Source organism: Conger conger, chromosome 1, assembly GCF_963514075.1.
Source record: "Conger conger chromosome 1, fConCon1.1, whole genome shotgun sequence".
In the NCBI taxonomy this organism is placed as follows: domain Eukaryota; kingdom Metazoa; phylum Chordata; class Actinopteri; order Anguilliformes; family Congridae; genus Conger; species Conger conger.
In genome coordinates, this window is record NC_083760.1 from 76,112,590 (window position 1) to 76,131,165 (window position 18,576).

The 18,576-nt window shown below is 46.4% G+C and overlaps 1 protein-coding gene across 2 annotated transcripts in view; it reads right to left on the reverse strand.

The window, feature by feature from the left end:
- atp8b2 (ATPase phospholipid transporting 8B2) overlaps nt 1-18,576 on the reverse strand; it is a 55,614-nt gene that overhangs the window by 32,179 nt on the left and 4,859 nt on the right. Inside the window, exons 2-8 of one of the 2 annotated variants that reach the window (XM_061233930.1) lie at nt 15,832-15,899; nt 7,105-7,163; nt 6,683-6,796; nt 4,721-4,819; nt 3,189-3,250; nt 2,452-2,524; nt 730-800 (exon numbers count right to left, since the gene is read on the reverse strand). In XM_061233930.1, the coding sequence (XP_061089914.1) occupies nt 730-800; nt 2,452-2,524; nt 3,189-3,250; nt 4,721-4,819; nt 6,683-6,796; nt 7,105-7,163; nt 15,832-15,856 (503 nt within the window). In that variant the 5' untranslated portion in view covers nt 15,857-15,899. Of the gene's footprint in view, nt 1-729; nt 801-2,451; nt 2,525-3,188; nt 3,251-4,720; nt 4,820-6,682; nt 6,797-7,104; nt 7,164-9,035; nt 9,124-15,831; nt 15,900-18,576 lie in introns of those variants that run through there. The other variant, XM_061233925.1, reaches the window with a different exon arrangement.

Consider the following 18,576-nt stretch of genomic DNA (forward strand, 5'->3'; position numbering starts at 1 on the left):
GTGCATGCGGAGGCCAGTGTGAGACAGGAGAGTGTGTTGTGCATGCGGAGGCCAGTGTGAGACAGGAGAGTGTGTTGTGCATGCGGAGGCCAGTGTAAGACAGGAGAGTGTGTTGTGCGGAAGGCCAGTGTGAGACAGGAGAGTGTGTTGTGCATGCGGAGGCCAGTGTGAGACAGGAGAGTGTGTTGTGCATGCGGAGGCCAGTGTGAGACAGGAGAGTGTGTTGTGCATGCGGAGGCCAGTGTGAGACAGGAGAGTGTGTTGTGCATGCGGAGGCCAGTGTAAGACAGGAGAGTGTGTTGTGCATGCGGAGGCCAGTGTGAGACAGGAGAGTGTGTTGTGCATGCGGAGGCCAGTGTGAGACAGGAGAGTGTGTTGTGCATGCGGAGGCCAGTGTGAGACAGGAGAGTGTGTTGTGCATGCGGAGGCCAGTGTAAGACAGGAGAGTGTGTTGTGTGGAAGGCCAGTGTAAGACAGGAGAGTGTGTTGTGCATGCGGAGGCCAGTGTGAGACAGGAGAGTGTGTTGTGCATGCGGAGGCCAGTGTGAGACAGGAGAGTGTGTTGTGTGGAAGGCCAGTGTGAGACAGGAGAGTGTGTTGTGCGGAGGCCAGTGTGAGACAGGAGAGTGTGTTGTGCATGCGGAGGCCAGTGTGAGACAGGAGAGTGTGTTGTGCATGTGGAGGCCAGTGTGAGACAGGAGAGGGTGTCCGATGAGGGGTGTCACTCACCCGTCCAGCTCCGCCGTCTCGATGTAACACAGCCCGTGGGGTTCACTGCTGGAGAGCAGGAGCAGGTCAGCCTGCGGAGCACAGACAGGGTCAGTGAGAGACAGACATTCAGCACAGACAGGGTCAGTGAGAGAGAGACATTCAGCACAGACAGGGTCAGTGAGAGAGAGACATTCAGCACAGACAGGGTCAGTGAGAGAGAGACATTCAGCACAGACAGGGTCAGTGAGAGACAGACATTCAGCACTGACAGGGTCAATGAGAGAGAGACATTCAGCACTGACAGGGTCAGTGAGAGAGAGACATTCAGCACAGACTGGGTCAGTGAGAGACAGACATTCAGCACAGACAGGGTCAGTGAGAGACAGACATTCAGCACTGACAGGGTCAGTGAGAGAGAGACATTCAGCACTGACAGGGTCAGTGAGAGAGAGACATTCAGCACTGACAGGGTCAGTGAGAGAGAGACATTCAGCACTGACAGGGTCAGTGAGAGAGAGACATTCAGCACTGACAGGGTCAGTGAGAGAGAGACATTCAGCACTGACAGGGTCAGTGAGAGAGAGACATTCAGCACTGACAGGGTCAGTGAGAGACAGACATTCAGCACTGACAGGGTCAGTGAGAGAGACATTCAGCACAGACAGGGTCAGTGAGAGAGAGACATTCAGCACAGACAGGGTCAGTGAGAGAGAGACATTCAGCACTGACGGGGCGCTGTTCGGCACTGACGGGGCGCTGTTCGGCACTGACAGACTGAAACATTCAACACGGACAGAGCGGCGTTTGGCACTAACAGAGTGGCGTTTGGCACAGATGCCACAATTAGCCAGTCTGTGTGCCGTACTGAAGCCGTGCACCGATGGCGGAAAGCCAGGATATGCGTCTCCATTGCGTTTTATTACCGCTGTTCGCCAAATGGAAACAATGAAAACATCAAGTTACAGCCAAATAAATAGCTATCTATATATCAAAATGGACCTAATCTGGATCTGTGTGCTCAAAATAGCGTAAGATTTAAAATGTCAAATGTCAATCGTTATGTGTGGATAATCAGTGACTACATATGAATCTCCAACAGGACTGAGCTCCATATCCACGTACAGGGAAAGAACTCCATATTTTATACAAGCAAGCAGGGTACAGGGAGGCGAATACAAACACCGAAGCTCATCTTCACACCAGTTTCTCTCATCTCATCCCAAGTCAGAAAAAAGATCTGAATTCAGATTCAGAATTTAATATTCATTGATTTGTATGAAATAAACAAGATCTGATTAAGCAGGGGACTCCTTCCAAACAGGTTTCTCATTATGTTCAGGCTGCATTTACTAAAGCAAAAGAGAAAAAATCTTACACTCATTCTATGGGCCACGTTTACTAAGCCTTTTGCAACAATTTTCAGGCACACATGACGCAGGAAACATCATATGTGTCAAACGGGCTCACGGGGCTGGAACCGCAGTATGCACAAATAAAGGGGGGAGATATAAGTGATAGAAGTGTGGCTGATTATGTAATTCCATTGAATTTATGCACTTAACGACGGTCGATTGCGTAGTATAACTAAGAAATAACTTTGCACTGAAATAATATTTGCAACAAAAATCATACTATTTCAACTCCAGGAAATTAAACAGATTATCAATATTAAATATAAATATATTTGTTTTGCTGAAGCAGAATAACACTCTGCCCTGGGGTTCAGCAGTCAAGACTTACTGCCACAAACTGGTTATTCTCCAGTTTAATGATGTCACCCACTCGAACATTCATCCATTTCTCCTTCTGAAGACTGGGAGAGAGAGGGAGAGAGGGAGGGGAAGGGAGAGAGAGGGAGAAAGAGAGGGAGAGAGAGAGGGAGGTGGTCACAGAGATGCTGCACACAGGGCCACAGGCTTCAGCTTAAACCCCAAACCAATCAATCACCCATCCACTATTATCACTAAAAATCAATAGGCAGGAACCACTCATCCCCAATAATCGCTCATTATTAATAATCAATGACTACACATCCACAATAAACACTCATTATCAATAACCAACGATGACTACACATCCACAGGAATCACTCATTATCAATAATCAATTAATACACATCCAAAATAAACACTCATTATCAACAATCAGTGACTACACATCCACAATAAACACTCATTATCAACAATCAGTGACTACACATCCATAATAAACACCCATAATCAACAATCAGTGACTACACATCCACAATAAACACCCATAATCAACAATCAGTGATTACGCATCCATAATAAACACCCATAATCAACAATCAGTGACTAAACATCCATAATCAATCAGAGACTACACATCCACAATAAACACTCATCATTACCAATCAGTGACTACACATCCACGATAAACACCCATAATCAACGATGAGTGACTACACACAACAGTTTCTCATGCACAGTAATCAGCAGCCCGTACTGGAGACTCACATGCCGTTGATGAGGACCTGAGACTGCCGGTTGTTAACCTGGTTATCGCTCTTGTGGCGAAACTGCAGCAGGACAGAAACACAGTGCACTGCATCAGTGGAAGCCATCCCCAACAGAGCCCCAGGCACAGCCATCGTTAATTACACCTCAGGTAACAATCGAAGACATGATGCCTGAACGCTGACGTGCAGCTAAAGGGCCCTGTTTGCAGACTGAGCTGGTAAGTGCTCTGCGGGTGAGAGAAAACCACATGAACAAAAACGAATCTGTACCCACGGCAAATATAAAGGTCAATGTTCACTTTTTGAAATATTCCAACACTTCAGTATGAAATGTGTACATGCTTCACATCTCTCTGTCTCTTTGACACAAGAATTGTGTTGAATGTAATAACGTGATGAATGTAATAATCTGTGATGAATGTAATAATCTGTGATGAATATAATAACCTGTGGCGAATATAATAACCTGTGGCGAATGCATGTTTTTTTTTAGTTTTTTTTTTTACAGTAAGTCTGGGAGCTGTAGTTCAGTTCGTCACCGTGGAGTCTTCTGGGGTCACAGGCACACTGCAGTGCTGGCTGTATTGTGTCTGCTTCCAGACGCGGCCAGCCTATCTGCTCAGGCTGAGTGAGCATGAAGTGCACACTGCAGCGTCTCTCTCACAGGGTGACGCCGCGTGGTGCCGCCTCACTATTAGCGCAGCCAGCGCCGTGCGGAGGGGAGGCAGATATTCACCCTCTCCCTCTCCCTCTCAGTGTGGGCAGCCTTACGCCTCGCTGCTGTGCGTCAGGGCAGTAAGCTTCGCTGCGTGGGGACATTATCTCTCGTTTTCGCTCTTCTCGCTCTCTCCCTGTAGCATTGTGTGCTAGTGCAGCAAACATTACTCTGTGAGGCTTGTCCTTCCCTCGCTCTCCTTAGCCTCAGGAGACCTGCGATATACGTGTGCGTCGGCGTCGTAAATCTGCCGCTATGAGGCCGCTTGCCCTTTCAGTATCGGTAGGGTTGTGTTAGCGCCGTGCTTCAGGGCTGTGGAAAATAAGGACGGCTGGTCTCTCAGTATCATTATGGGTCACTGTAGTGCATACAGCAGGTGCAATAAATGGCTACAGATGGATTCTATAGGTTTGAGCATTGCATGACACATCAGCGCTGTAAACTGTACTTAAGGCTACTCTCTCTCTTAGTGCTAGTAGGGCTGTGTATGGCTGTGTTTACGGTTGGAATAAACACGGTTCTGTGAGCCTGGTCTCCTTCAGAATCGGTAGGGTCGTACAAGGGTTGGGGTCCGTTCTAAACGTAACTAAAAACTATGGATACATTCCAGCTCTATTTCGTTCATTGAGATAGGTGACAGGATATACAGTTTCAATTTAATACTGAATAAAAGGAAAATGCATTTTACTGAACGGAATTCCCATGCATAATTTCCTAGGTTTCCTTTATCACAAAACACAATCGCATTGGTAGGGCTGTGACCGGCATGAGTCAGGGTGTGAAACGGCGATGTGGGAGGCAACGCCTTCACTCACATAGTCATCCGTGGCGTCCTTCACTGCAGTGATGCTCAGCACCAGAACTAAAGGCACAATGGTGGTGAACCAGGACAGAGAAGAGATCTGAGGGATCAACTGGGAGGGAGAGAGAACCAGAGAGAGAGAGAGAGAGGGGGTCACCGTCCACATAACTGACAGACATATAGAGTGACACTGCATCGGCACCATTGACCCACGGGTTTTTGGGGAGAAAACAAGATGGTGGGGAGAGACAGATAACAAAGACTGCTTAAGCGCCACATGACAGCACTTTCGCCATATATGTTTTCTGGACACTCTGGCTGGAAATCACCTCAAAAGAAACTTTCAGAGAAAAGGAAACATCAAGTATGAGAGCTCCCTCCAGTGACCGGGGGATAAGGCCCATTCACTCAGTGCACAGTCTGTGTCTGAGGGCCGTGGAGTAGGCGAGGGAGACCTCAGCCTGGGAAAACATCTGCTGCCATAGCACTACAGCTGGCCGCAGACACAAAGATGGAGACCCATAGGAGGGGCTATGTAGTCCTACAACATGCAGAATCTGACCAAAATACCTTTAAACAGAACCGTAGTTACAGGGGAGGGAGAGAGAGAGGGAGGGAGGGAGGGAGAGGGATAGAGAATGATGTGAGAGCGGGAGAGAGAATGAGAGGAGGGAGGGAGGGAGAGAGAGGGAGGGGAGGGAAGGAGGAAGACAGAACTAGGGGAGAGACATAGGGAGAGAGAGCGAGGAAAGAGGGATTGAGAGAGGGAGAGAGAATGAGGGGAGAGAGGGATGGAGAGAGGGAGAGAGAACGAGGGGAAAGAGGGATGGAGAGAGGGAGAGAGAACGAGGGGAGAGAGGGACGGAGAGAGAACGAGGGGAGAGAGGGACGGAGAGAGAATGAGGGGAGAGAGGGAGGGAGGGATAGAGAGGGGAGAAGAATGGTAAGCACTGCACCAATTCCCCTGAGAGAGAGGAAAGCCATTTATTACTAAAACAATGCATTAGCCGGCAGCGGGGATTTGGCGGCATTAATACATAGCCCATGGTCTCCCCCTCCCCCTCTCTAATGCACCTGTGCCCTTCAGCCGGTACCTGCGCCCTTCGGGGGCCGGTAAACCGATAGCCCCGTCCCACTACAGCAGCCTCCACACTCTCTACTCCCCCACACCTCCCACGCACCTCCCACTCGCCTCCTCTCCTGCATTACGTAATACTGCTCTTCACTGCGTGCACTGGAGACTGACGGGGAGGTGGGCAGACCATCAGGATCCAGATTCAGCCTTCGCTTCACGGTCTTAACTACACTCAGCATTACACCAACATACTAGCTAAAGCAAATTATTTAATATAAATATATTCTCTAATTTCTTAAATGAACAAATAATACTGCCACATAAGGTTACAGTGATAACATGCGGAATGATAACATATACAGTAGTTCCTCTGAATCTTGAATGACCTGCTGTTGCCATGGCAGAAACAAAACCAAATCTGTACGACTGCTGGCTGCATTTGCCTACATTTCCCATCAACACACATTCTATGAACAACTCACTATGCTTTCAGTATCTTCTTTGGAACAGGACACCTGCACCCCATGCACCCCATAGAGGTATGGTGCACTAGATGAGTACACACAGAAAAACAAGGAAAAGGAAAGTCCCTTGTCTGGAATAATACCCAAAAAATGATATGCAAGCTGGAGAGCTGTGCACACCTCAACTCCAGTGAGAGACGGTCATCATCGTGTACTTTGAGCAGTACACTTGCCAGGGTGCACTTTTTTCCTCTGTGTTCAGTGGTGAACGAGCACGCCCAGGAAGAGCCATGTCTCTACACATCAGCTACTAATAGATGAAGCTGGTAACAGGGTTCTTCTAGCGCTTTCTCCAGACACCCTTCACACCTCACAGTTTCGTCCTACCGTCTACCCTCACACTCTTCTTTACAGATTGAGTAAGGACTTTGTTTACCTGCAGTATGAGCAGGAAGAGGAAGTAAGTGTTGGCCACTTCCTGGAACTGCTCAAACAGGTTGACCGGCAGGAAGGTGATGATGTTGTACTTGGAGGTCATGATGCAGTTACTCTAAAAGAGAGAGTCAGAGAGTCAGAGAGAGAGACGGAGAGACAGCAATATTGACAATAACTCCAACAAGTGGGGCGGGGCGAGGCGATCGAAGGTATCGAGGACAAGAAGAGACAGAGTGGGGAAAGGGACTGGTAGAATACAGCAGGAACGTGATAAATCCCATTGGCGTTTTGTCTGTTTTCTGGCAGCCCTCAAGAAGCACAGTGCCCCGGTCACCCCTTGTTCCTTAATAAGAACTGCATTACAATGGACTTGAGTATAATTGACTTGGCAGCGTTTGGCTTTGCCGTTATTTAAGGTCTTACCGCGTACTGAAACTTCTCGTTGTACTCCCTGTCATTGGCACGAACCTTCCTCTCCTCCTCTGTGGAACGGGAGAAATGAAAACCTCTTCAGTTTTAAACAGGGATGAGACCTTGCACATTCAACAGCTTTTATATTTCAGAGCTTGTAATTGGGCAGTTTGTTTTGGGCGGATCAATATCCTCTTTCACCTAGAAGTGTGGCTCACACTAGAACACACAAGCGCACTGTTGACCGAGAGGATGGAGTGAGGTAGGGCGGGCGTTCGCGTCACGATCGATGCCGCTCCACAGTTTATTCACAGACTGCGGTCTGAACTTGGAGCAATTATCTACGATCTTTAATTGTTCCTAATTTGGCTGACATTTCCATCCAGGAATGGGGGCGGGGGGGAAAAAAAACAAAAACAAGTACTCGATCCAAAGTCAACAGCGTTTTTTTCAATTCAGTGGCGGCAGGCCATTTTGGAGTGGGACTCAGAACCGCCCCGGTTTATCAGGGCAGAATCTTGCCCTTGGGGGCCGGACTATGGCCTTGAGGTATCCCTGATCTAGCTAATCGAATAATTCAGTAGAATACTTATCAGCATTTTCTCTGACTAAAAAGCACCAGTGCATTACGGAAGCCCGAGCCGCAGACGGCGGGCCGGGCGGACTGCAGCCGCGCCTGTCCGAGGCAGAAACGACCCTGCAATAATAAACCTCCGCAGTCGATACCACTGAAGATCAGGACGCCGATTCTACGTGGCACACCTAAGTACTTCCGCGGATGCCTGAGGCAGCAGAAACGACAGCAGCGCTGGCTCCGGGGATTAGCGGAGGCGCACCGGAGCCCAGACGGGAGGAACGGAGGCGCCGAGGGGCCCCCCCCACGGCGCAGACTCAGCTGCACTCCGCCAGACCGCCGTGATGTCACGGCCAGTGTAGGAGGACATACAGGACAGCGCCGGGGCCGATAGGAGGACAACGGGGACCTCAGTGACCGCTTCGACATGTACGACGTGCACACACGGGCAGGCGCACGCACGCACGCAGTGCCCGCTTTCAGTACCGCACGGGGGAGAAGGTTAATAATTAATGCAGGTCACATTTCCCCCGTTTCAGACCAGCTCAGAAATGTTCAGAAGAGTCCCATTAACAGTCTCACTACGGTGAGCCGGCTGCCATCTGTGTGTACGCTGCCGTGTGTGTATCCATGGCGGCAATGTTTGTCACCAATTACTGTACTTGCTAACTCTCCAATGCAGCAGACCTGCTATGGAAGGCAAACCAGTGCTGTCGGTGTCAGGCAGAATAATGCTTAAACATGTACACTGCAGCACAGTTTGAGGGTCAGTGCCAGGGCTCCATGTTGAGTTTTCCAGTCCCAGCCGGGTACTCTCTGAAGCCTGGCGCCTCACTAGCAGTGAATATAGACCTGACCCTGTGCAAGAGCCAGTGACCATGTCCTCCTTCCCCAAGACTGTGAAGATATGGGAATGCAAGTGCATTCAATTCAATGCAAGTGATTGCCAAAATGTTTAGTCTGCAGATGAGGTGATACAGACAGGGGTTGAAGGGGCAAAGAAAGTGTGGAGGATAAGAGGAAGGCCCCCGTGGTTCTCCCTCCCTGCCAGGGTGCAGGCTACTTGGGGAGCCCCATTTCACCCACTGACTCATAATACTGAGGAGAGCTCGCTTAAAAATGAAAACTCCCGGGGGTGAGAGCAAAGAAAAAAGGACAGCAGTATATGCAGTGCACATAATACACTCTCTCTCTCCATTCCCCCTCTCTCTTGTTCTTTCTTTCTCTCTCTCTCTCTGCTGGTGTTCATCACCGCATATCTGCTGTCACTGCTGTGAACTCTCACCTTCACCACTTCACACCAATACCACTGGCTCTCTCACACTCTGTGAGAAAGTGTCCTTTCTCTGTAAGAAAAAAACTATCCTACCTAACTGTGCATTCCTTTGAGTGCGTAGGATCACATCCTTTTCAATGTCCCTGTTCCTCAACATCTGTCCATCTCTCACTCTCTCACACACTCTCACTCACTCTCACTCACTCTCACTCACTCTCACTCACTCTCACTCACTCACTCTCACTCACTCTCACTCACACACACACACTCACACACACTCACACACACTCACACACACTCACACACACTCACACACACTCACACACACTCACACACACTCACACACACACTCACACACACACACACTCACACACACTCACACAATAGCGGCAGGGCTGCAGGAAGAAGGTCCAGAGGAACTAGCACTCCACGACCACCAACCCAGGCTAATGCAACAAAGGCAGGTGCAGTTTTGCTTCTGGACTATAAACAGCAACACTCAGAACAGCATGTGAAGACAAAACCCCAGCTAGAACTAAATACGCAAAAAACCCATGGTGAAACTCAACCGTTTACCATAGGCCACGAGAGAAAATGAGAACACCTGCAGAACTTCTTCAAAAACAGGAAGCAGAGGGGAGAAGGTCTGAAGGTCTGTGGTTTTCCTGTCCAGAACAGAGCTCGTTCATAACAATGCGGTATGAAAAGCACAGTTTAGCCTGGCTGATTAAAGCTGACATTGAACTGAGGGGCGAGGACTGGGCCAGGGTGACACGCCCTGCTGCATACTGTTTGATAGCAACTCCACAGTTCAGAGATAAGGGCTAATACGAGTGCCACACTGGTCCTTGGTAATGAAAAACTACTACGTCTCATGAAGCACCAGGAGTCACTCACTTTGCTCTCCCATTATTACTGGAAAATGTCTTTTTAACAGAATGTAGATATAAGTGAATGCATTTGACTGCAATCACGATCAAGGTCACAGTGGCCGTCTCCCTCTCTGTGCAGAAATCAACACCCCCTGCCCAGGCAGCGCGCACACACACACACACACACACACACACAAGCACACACACACACACACACACACACAAGCACAGACACACATACACACCCCCACAAGCACGCACAAACACACACACATACTCTCCACTGCCTGATCCTATCTGCCCATTGGCTAGCGATGACATAATGCCTTATCAACCAAAAACGTAGTCCATGCAGGTTTCCAGACAGCAATTCAGCATCACACCGCCGGGAAATGTTAAAATTAAGTACAAGGTCTTCATGCATCACGCATCACGATCCTCATTACTGGTGTTGACATCAGGCTTACAGTGATAGAGTCATATGAATATGCATAGACATGCATTTGTGGTATTGCGTTTGTACCATGTTCATAGTAATATGTATGGGGACATATACAACTACCTCTTGACATGCACCATGCCCCCCATCGTCAATGACATTTTAGCATGCAATTAACATAAGGCCACAAGCTCGTAATGTGCTGTGAAAGTGGCCTGTGAGTGAGAATGCAGAGCCACAGAGACCCGTACGCCACGTATATTTACATGTGACCCAGCAACTCATCACAGATATCAGTACCAGAAGTGGCAAGGTGAGGACATGAAAGCAGTAAACACAAACCGCACTCTCCTCACAGGACTGCTGCTGTCAGCCACAAATAGGAAACCGAGACAACGTATGAAGGCTAGCCTGCAATTACCTACACTATCATGCAGAAATCAACAAACCAGGAGCTAAAGAGAAGGGCATTATTAATGTGTCAGCGCGAGTGCAGGAAAAGCGATTTATTGGGACAGCCTGCTCTTTTTTTTTTTTCCCCTCCTCTGCTGGTGAGCGCTGACCTGGATCTCACCTTCATGATGTGAAGGTCCCAGATAAATCGAGCCAAGGCTCCCCAGGAGAAGGGACAAAGCCTAATCAGCGAGAGTACCTTTAAATCACCGCTGGATATGGCCGTTCTGAGAGTCATATGTGCCCTGTTTCACCCTCTTCAGCTTCAGATAAATGACAGAGGCTGATTTGGCTCGTTTGGCCATCAGCAGCCTGTGTGGCGTCCTGCAATCTGAGTTTAATTTTTCACAGTGGACACTTCGATCCATATGGTGCAGTGAGTCCCTGAAGAGAACGCTGGTGGCTACGGCCGCACCTCCATTTCAGTCCAGAGAAGTGACTTCACACCAGATGAGCTCAACTCGAATCTGAGTCACCTCTTGGGATCATGAAAAATTGAATCGATCATTTTGCAGCCTAGTTAGGAACCGGCAGGAGCAGCACATTGAGCATGTGAGAATGGGGAAGGTCATGAAGACACATATCTCACATTAGGGGTTTACCGCTGGTGCTAACAGGGCTAATTTAGAGCATCCTGCTCTGAAAGCCAGAATGCCAGCAGCTCGGTGTGAAAAGTAGCACAGGATATTTTAAGCTTGCTACTTGATTTAAATTGGGACAGGAGGAAAATTTATTTATCAAAGTAGAACAAGCAGCCTGTAATTCTGCAGACTCTAAATGAAGAAGCATCCCACCGCTTTGACAAACTAACCCTTTAAAGTGTATGTCTTGGGAATGTTTTTTTCAAAATTCTAAGTTGGTTTTTCAACAACACTGCTGACTGTTACGGTACATGAGCCACGGAATATTCAGTTAGGAATACAGGAATACAACCCTTAAAAGGGTTGCAACACTTGGTCAATCTTTAGCCAACGCCGACCAGAGCAGCCTTTGTAGTGAATGTGACAGGTGGCCATATGTGAGCTATGAAGGTAGGTGGCATGTAAACCCACAGGGTCAGGCTGGTATGCATGTAGGGGATGGAAGCAACAATGGAAGAAAAAATAAGTTTATGAAGTGGGGGGCGCACACACAGATGATGAAACAAAAACAAAAAAAGATTAGTGAGAGAAAAATGACATGATGTGGAGATGAGTGGTGGGGTGTGAGGAAGGGATGGATTGCGACACACTGAATGGTCATATTTTTATTCAGAACATTGACAAACTGTAAAGATTGCCGAGAAGGCAGCGGCGAGCATCGGAATCCACAATTCTGGTGGATTTCTGTGACGTCATTACCCTGCACGTCTCAACAGTAGCAGATACGGAGCTTGACAAGGTAAATCACATACAACCCAAAGCACGGTGTAAACACCTAGAAGAATTAGGTGTACAGAAGAGGAATATATAAAAATGAAATAAAAACTTGAAACTGTAAGCATTTCAAGCACATTAGTCCAAATGTGAATGAAATTAATAATTAAATGCAATGCTGGTACCTGTCCTTTTATTTTCCTCTTTAGCCGCATTGAGTCCTTGTTTTTTCCTTTTGAGCGGCAAAACGATGGGAAACCACTTCTCGGGAATATCTTTTGGTACAGTCATATTTGACTGCCTTTTCTGTATGCGTATTCAAAGTCTACTTTACATGGTTGTAACTGTGGATGAGGACGCGCAGAGACAGTGAAACGTGCAACCAGACGGAACACAGCGCTCTAGATTCTGCACGTAAAACAATCAAAGGTGAAATCGCTAGATACTTGTGAATTTAGACTAATTCATCAAGTTTTCTCTCCATCTCCGCGCTTGTTTTGCTGCAGGATTACGGAGGTAATTTTAGTACTTTTGTACAGCAACGATGCTATCAAAGTATTTGCCCTCGAACATCTTCGTTGACAATCATCAACTGAAACGACAGTAGGTTGTCACGAACAGCGAATTAACAGTCACAGAAATAAAACCTGTCCAACGGTGGCGATTTGTTTATGAATTATCTTCATTGCACAAATGCGAAGCGTACGAACCACTGGTTCTGACATAAACGATGCCAAATTTACAGCTTTACATTATTCAAACAAATCTTTCGGCGGAGGTAGATTTTTTGATAAGGTTGAGCATAGTCACTTCATTGCTTGAAAAAAAAATGGCTAGGTACAATCCTGTTATCCTCCGAGATGCAATCAACCATCGTAGGATCCTGTTCTGTGGTTCTTTGATGATTGCTAACTAGCCGCATTTCGTCCTGTTAATTTAATTCTGCTTCTGCTTAAAACTTATCGATTGTGTTTTACAATAGTCGCACTATAAAACCAGTAAAAGCAAGAATCTTTTCCTAGACGAGTAGATGCGCCGTCTGTTTTCGGAGTTCACTACAACCAATAAAGTAAAGATTCGTTACAACCAATAACATATACATGCTTCTCAGATACACACTAGCGCCACAGAAATACAATGCTGGTTTTATACATTACATAAGCAGTACGGTTGATGATTTGCTGAGGGTGTAACCAATAGCTGGCAGCGAATGACGTTGTTATGGCAACTGCATCTGCAGGGGCGTGGGAGAGAAACGGGTCACTGGAGAGAGAAACCAGGTGCCATTTTGGCTCAAACAGAGACGAACATATGAGGACGAAAAGAGTATTTTGAGCCAAAGTGGCGACACAGACACTCCAGTTGTATGACTTTGGCAGGTCGCTTGTTTGGAAGAGGTGAGCTAGGACACTGCGGAAGGTGATTGGGGAGGCAGGTGTCTGTACACATGCGGCAAATACGGTCGAGCGCGAACAGAGGACAGGCAGTCAAACACTCGCACACGCACAGACGTGTGCACGTGCATCCAGATTCTAAGCTTTTTTTTGTTGCAATGCGCAACAGTACAGAAGCACACGGGAGAGCCCTGGCAGGAATTAATAGGTTTTAAATAGGCTACACATGTGGAATACATTTCCTATGCTGCCGAATTGTATTCCTGCTGGCTACATTAGACAACTACACCAACAAAATAGATGCTAAGGTATGCAATCAATGCAACACTGTTCCTAAAGCACTAATACAATAGCCTTATTAATATGGCTTGATTATTGCTAGAAATTAAATGAAATGCTCTGAAATGCTACCCGTAGTGAAAATACTGATATTCTATTTACTGCAAAATACTTTGGTGTGAAAAGCGCTAAAAGCCATAACAACAAACACCTACCGACTCATCAGTACCAGTACTGCAGCCCGATCCCTGGACCAACGTGAACATAATTTTAGAAAGGCTAAATGCTCCTCTCCAGCAGATGACTCAATCCCCAATTCTGCATATCACACAGGAAGTCAACATTTTCAGATGACCTGGACGGTCACATGGTCTCCAAGGTCAGGCTGAGGGAGAGCCTGTTGTGCTTCCAGTGAATTCTCAGGTGCCCATCGTCCGTAAGGTCTGACAACCACAATCGCTGCCAAAGTTTGAGTGAAAAGCAGAAAACACAGGTATTTTGATACACACAAAGGATAATAATGGGCATATTGTAAGTCTGTGAACAGCAGTGGACACGGTTTGGGAGAAGGCACGGACTCTCAGGCCTCTGGGAAGAGCATGAGCAGGTGTTTCTGTGTCAGTTAAGATCACACAGGCATAACAAAGCGACGGGGCTGAGCTGAGGGTGCCGAGGCTCCAGGCGAACGTGAATAAAATCCCTGCAGACTCAACCCAGACTGCGCGCGTTGACTGATCCAGGTCATTGGCCAAGTTTCCAACCATTTCAAGAACCAAGTAAATCAGTTTTAAAATATAATAATATAAAAATATAATAATATTTTCATCCATGATTCCTTTGTTTTCACCCAATTTAGTATTAAAGTTTATCATTTATTATTATTTTTTTTTAATTCTCTGCCAATTCAGAATGCCCAATAAAAAATAAAAAATAAAGGTCAACTGGTTAGCCTAGCCGGCTTGTTCATTTTAATCCTGTGCATGGCTTAACTAACTGCATTCATCGTTTCAACTGATGATAAAGAAAATGGGGTTGTCTATGGGGGGTTGTCTATGCCCAATGGACTTTTTAGACATTACATTACATTAATGGAATTGGGCAGACGCTCTTATCCAGAGCGACATACAGTTGATTAGACTAAGCAGGAGATCCTGCCCTGGAGCAATGCAGGGTTAAGGGCCTTGCTCAAGGCCCCAACGGCTGTGCGGATCTTATTGTGGCAACACCAGGGATCGAACCGCCGACCTTGCGGGTCATGTACCTTAACCACTACACTACAGGCCACCCCTGACAAAGATTATCTTTTTTTTTCTTCAATTTATCCATCGATCAATCCAGAAATATTATTTTTTTAACCGAGTTAAACAAAGGACTTTACTGAATGTGGTGAATTAGCAATTTATCACAGCAGGACCCAGCAATGTCAGAGCAAGCACACACTCCTTAAGAACTAAACAATAGAACAATATATGGCCAAATACTGTGGTTTGTTCAATTTAATTGTGATTTCCAAACAAAACTGAATCGGTTTAGTGTAAATGCATACCTTATCATAATCCTATCTTCAGTTTCTCTTCAAAACATGATGCATGTACCAGGGGCCACCTCATCTCCTCACCATATGTTGATTTGTACTGCAGAAGGATCGCTATCGGCTACCGCATTTAATCTTTTCATATTCCTCTCCGATTCATATCAATAACTTATCTTGACCAGCAGTGCACAAGAAATGCACTATTCCTTCTCCTCCTAGCTCCTGGAGTACCGGGAGTAGAGACAGGTGGCCAAGCAGAAGAGCACTCACACCAGTGGTAGTCATTAGACTTGGCCCGTTTAAATGAAATTATTCCACTCTCAACCCTGTCACGGTTCTGCCCCGTCAGCTGCCAACAGAGATTGCACAGCTTGTCAGCCCTTACTACTGGCTGAGCTGGCGATTCTGTTGGGTCGCATCGTGCATCGACAACAGCGCGTGAAAGAGGATCTGCGAATCCGCTGAATGTCACACAGCGCATAGGTGCCGTTATATAGCATCAGCCCGTGACTGATAGTAACCCTGTGACCAAGGTGAGCGGTCTGACGGGGGCGCGCACTCACCGGGAGGAGGCTTCTCTTTGAACATCTCCACTCACAGGATGGCCCGCCACAATGTCCCATGGGAGAATCTGAAAGGGTCACACACACACACACACACCATCAAAAGGAGGTCAACGGTAACCGCACAAAATCAACTGTATCGAGATCTCCATAAGCCGGTTATACATTTCTGTTCATCGCCACTCCTCCCGTTTACACCCATGCACTCCTCCACCTCCGGCATCCTCAGGATATCTTCTGGTAGATTAACTTTGCTATTAGATTAGATCATTTTTTTAGTCCTTCCTTTTCTCAAGCACCTGTTTTGGAAGCAACACCTTGCCAACTTTAGGAGTGTGCAGTTTTGCTGGAGGTGTCCCCTTCTGCTGAAAGCATACTCCTGAGGGGAACACATCAGCAGTTCCCCTCTCTCCTTACATTTCACACCGTGCCCTAAATTTACTCTGATTGCACATAATATTCTTTATTTTATTTTTTAATGGTCTCAATTCCACAATATCAGGGTCCCAAGCATAAGATACCCTGGGTAAAGGGTTCAATAGAATCCTACTATGGAGCCAAAATCACAAAAGCTGTACCCATGCTTTTTTTTTTTTTTTATCCCAGTGGCAATTGCTAAAAAAAAGAAGAAGAAACAATACACCCACTGTGACAGGAACACATCTATGCCACACACCCAACACCTCTACAGGGGGCCCATCACGAATGCGGCCAACTAAACACATGGCAGATCACGGTAGTGGGAAACATACCACTTGTCCTAATCAACCAATTTATACTCCAAAATTATTAACACCCATGATGAAGGGGAATTAAATGTGCATAATAAATAGATGCAAGTGCTACGCTATACTTTAATTCAAGTGTTGAATTATTATTGAAGCGGAATATTTTCAATAGAATCAACCAAAAGGGCAATTTGCTCAAATGATTAATTTCCCCTAAACTGTGTCACATTCTCAGTAGGTTTTGCACTCTCCCATCACAAAGATAATTAGAGTTGTGTTCTGTAGCGTTTTATGGGATTGTTGAGCATATTTTGGGCGGGTGAGTTGGTTCGGGGTGTTAAATCCTCCTGGCCTGCATGTTGTCTGTTGGGCTGGCGTCTTTAATTCAAAATTGTAGTTTCCTGGCAGTAGGATCCAGCTTTTTGCCCAAAATAAATCTTGGCACTTGCAGGAGTTTCACTGACCTTAATAACAGCCTCAGGACAGGTAGCTGCAAAACAACCCCATCCCACCGAAGACCAAAGGTGCGGTGTCCTTCTCAATTTAAGCATTCCCTTTCCAAAAATTGTTTTTTTAAGCTTACATTACACTTATTGATTATAAGCAGGCCTTCTATGCCTTCTAGGTGATGCTGCATTTTCGTCTCCCCGAGATGAACGATGATGATCTCCACGTCTGTACGACATTCTGAATAAGAGTGTCCACTAAGTGACCGTAATGTAATGCAGTGTCATTTGACACCAAATCTACCTCAGGTTGGTGTGACCAAAAGGCCCCACTCTGAAAACATAATAAATGGTCCAATCAAATTGCCGAGCTCTAACCTCCAGACACTTATTTTTGTGAGTGAGCCCAATAGAGGCTTTTCCAGGAACCCTTACCTTAAGTTTATTAACATGTAGGTGGCATCGGGTGACAGATTTGGAGACTTTGAGTCTCCAAGGAGCAACCAAGTTTTGCAGATGTCCGTGACTGGTGACCGTGAATGCGTCTCTGCCCCCCAGCACCATCCTTTGATTTGTTTCCGTGGTGATGCATGCCGCATGTATTTTATTGCGTTACCATTGAAATAGGAAGTCATGAGAGGCCACAATTCTGTTCCATGATAAATTAGATTAATTTAAAAAGTAGCAAGATAATGCAGATTTATTCCATGTGGATTTAAATCAAAATAATTATAAAGGGTGTGGGTAATTGCACAGCAGGGCATGTGTAAGCATGTTCTTTTGCACCCATAATCTTTACTTGCAGCTGAATTTATTGTTATTACACACCCAATTTGCAATGAATAGATGGAATTGCTGAGGAATGCCGCTCTTAAACAAAAATCAATAATGGTTAGCGAATGGAACCGCTCACTTTATACCATTAGGGCACTTCATTATGATTCATTACCCAATGGGAAAGGATGCCTAAATCAGAGTTGCCGCCATTCGGGAGGGTATTTGATAAAAACCCAGCAATTGAAAACAAAAACGGTTTCTGCCATTTTCCAGACTGACCTTGGCAAAAATGAATAAAGCTGAAGTACTGTGGGCTGAACAGATTTTTGGTACTTCTACTAGCCATGAATATGAAAAACATCCCGTACGTAATAACATAATCATGGGAAGACAGATTTCACGGCAAACACCCCTTTAGAAAAAAAACAAAACCCATTAACCTTTCTGAAATGGAACACCCGTCACATGCGGTTGTCAGAAGCTAGCTGTGGCTGCAATCAATGTTGTGAAAGCTGATAGCGCTAAGTACTGATCTGACCATCCTGTGCACGGTGTGTCATTCTGCTGGGCTCTCAGCCACGCTATTGCCCCCTCTCCATACGCAGCGATGACTTTAACGACGCACCAGTGGAACACTTACTCTTCCCTGAATCTCTCCTTAGCCGCAAACAATCCACTGGTGCTAACGACACCACGTTGTTAATGAGCGATGGGCGGGCGACTGAGGGTTTGATTGGGCTTGGTGATTACTGCACATGCGATGCACAGCCCTAGTGCCAAAGTCCGTTTATGCC